Source organism: Salmo salar, chromosome ssa17 (assembly GCF_905237065.1).
Source record: "Salmo salar chromosome ssa17, Ssal_v3.1, whole genome shotgun sequence".
Classification (NCBI taxonomy): Eukaryota; Metazoa; Chordata; class Actinopteri; order Salmoniformes; family Salmonidae; genus Salmo; species Salmo salar.
Window position 1 is genome coordinate 83743148 of NC_059458.1, and position 2500 is coordinate 83745647.

General features: G+C 48.8%; 1 protein-coding gene across 1 annotated transcript in view; it reads right to left on the reverse strand.

Annotated features, from left to right (window-relative positions):
- The window catches only part of LOC106599296 (ELKS/Rab6-interacting/CAST family member 1), a 678087-nt gene that overhangs the window by 277490 nt on the left and 398097 nt on the right, over nt 1-2500 (reverse strand). The window contains 1 exon segment of the mRNA XM_045700260.1: nt 1286-1446. Within this exon segment, the coding sequence (XP_045556216.1) occupies nt 1286-1446 (161 nt within the window).

Sequence of the window (2500 nt, forward strand, 5' to 3'; positions counted from 1 at the left end):
TGTCAATATGCCCACAGTGGGAGAGAGAGGGGCTTGGGGAGAGATGGAGGGAGAGAGAGGGGCTTGGGGGAGATGGACGGAGAGAGAGGGGCTTGGGGGGAGATGGAGGGAGAGAGAGCAGAAAATAGGAAAAGAGAGAGGAAAACTCTTCCTCCTCTCCCATGACTTTGGGATGAAGACCTATGAAGAGTGGATGAGTTACTCTTCACATATAGGAGAGAGAGAGAGAGAGAGATGAGCACACCATTTACCCACTACATACACTACACACCATTTACAACATACTAGTGTGTGAGAGAGAGAGAGACACACAGAGAGAGAGAGAGAGAGAGAGAGAGAGAGAGAGAGAGAGAGAGAGAGAGACATAGAGACAGAGAGAAGAGAGAGAGAGACATAGAGAGAGAGAGAGAGAGAGACAGAGACAGAGACAGAGAGAGAGAGAGAGAGAGAGAGAGAGAGAGAGAGAGAGAGAGAGAGAGAGAGAGAGAGAGACAGAGAGAGAGAGAGAGAGAGAGAGAGAGAGAGAGAGAGAGAGAGGGAAATAGAGTACAGAGAAAGAAGAGTGAGTGAGAAGGATGGGGGGTGAAAGAGAGCAGAGAAAATGAGGGGAAAAGAGAGAGGTGGGGGAGGACCTTGTATGATGTCATGGCCATGTGGCTCAACTAGATGATGTAAACAAGCCAACAGAACCCTAAAAACAACAACTCTGAATCCACAGCTAGTCTGCTGTGTAAACAACAGAACACAACCAAGGAGATCTGGTCTGAGACACAAGGCTGAACAGAACAGAACAGGGCTTGATGAGACAGGACACAACCAAGGAGATCTGGTCTGAGACACAAGGCTGAACAGAACAGAACAGGGCTTGATGAGACAGGACACAACCAAGGAGATCTGGTCTGAAACACAAGGCTGAACAGAACAGAACAGGGCTTGATGAGACAGGACACAACCAAGGAGATCTGGTCTGAGACACAAGGCTGAACAGAACAGAACAGGGCTTGATGAGACAGGACACAACCAGACAGGATTCAGGTCACCCAGTCCTTCCGTAAGCATCACAATGATTATTAACTAAGAGTTGCTTATTTTCTATAAAACTAAATGACAATATGTCAGCTATTTTCCCAAAGCCACTGAGGCTTAAAGATGGAATCAACACAATAAATAACAGCACAATATTCTAATGTAACATAAAGCAGTCCACGGAGGGACATCATGAATAAAACGGCGTGTCTGTCTACCCTCAGCGTGGTCAGGTGTGTATATATATAATCTCTCTTACTTCATCTCCAGCACCTCCTCCAGGTGTTTCCTGCGTTCTGCCCTCAGCGTGATCAGGTGGGCCTCCTTCTCAGCCAATGACTGCTGGGTAGAGGACAGCTTGGCTTGCATGGACTCCAGCTCCAGTTTCACCTTCCCCATGGCCGCAAGCAGCTCCTCCATCTGCCACAAAGATGATACACACACACACACAGGGAGGGACAGAGAGGGACAGAGAGGGACAGAGAGAGGGACAGAGAGAGGGACAGAGAGAGGGACAGAGAGAGGGACAGAGAGAGGGACAGAGAGAGGGACAGAGAGAGACAGAGAGAGGGACAGAGAGGGACAGAGAGGGACAGAGAGAGGGATGAGTGTGGGGAGAAAACACCGATACGAGGAAGAAAACAGAGGAAGAAACACAAACAAGGAAATTAAGGAACGAAGACAACAGGAGGAAGTGATGCAGACAGACAGATGGACAGTGGACAAGATGGATGGAGAGCGAGAGGTGAGAGATGACAGGCAGAGAGAGGACAGTATCCCACGGCAACATGAGAGAGGGAAGGAGTGAAGTGGTGAGAGGAGACAAAGAAGGTGAGAGTGAGAAAGAGAGAGAGAGAGAGAGAGAGAGAGAGAGAGATGGAGAAAGGAGGGGGAGAGGAGGGAAGGAGACAGGACAGTGAATGTAGATAATGAGGTTGTGTAGGGGAGAGTTGAAGACACACAGGGAGAGAGAGAGAGAAACAAGGAATCAGAGAAGACCACTGATAGTAGTCTCAGTATTTACAGATATTGACCTAGTGTCCCACTGTGTGTGTGTGCGCACGTGTGTTTGTAAACGTTAGTGTGTGTGTAACGTTAGTGTGTGTGTGTGTTTAAAAGTATATAACCTACTGTAACAATGAAAGCTATGAAAAATGAACAGTCCTATGTTCTCCTTATAGTGCTCTCCCTCCCTCCCTCCCTCCCTCCCTCCCTCCCTCCCTCTGTTTCCATCCTCCATCTCATTCCATCATGCCACATTGTTAGTAACCAGAGGAGCGTAGGAGAGTGGTATACAGGGAGTAAATCACTGTGCTATGGCAGGTTTATGTATTGGACAGAGGAGGATGGTTGGAGGAGGATGGAGCAGCTTGGTTCTGGGTGTTTCTCACGGGCTGGAGAATGCTGTGGTTTACCCCGAGACCGGCCTGGAGAGGGAAGAGAGAGGGAGAGAGAGACCTGTGGCTAGTGGCTT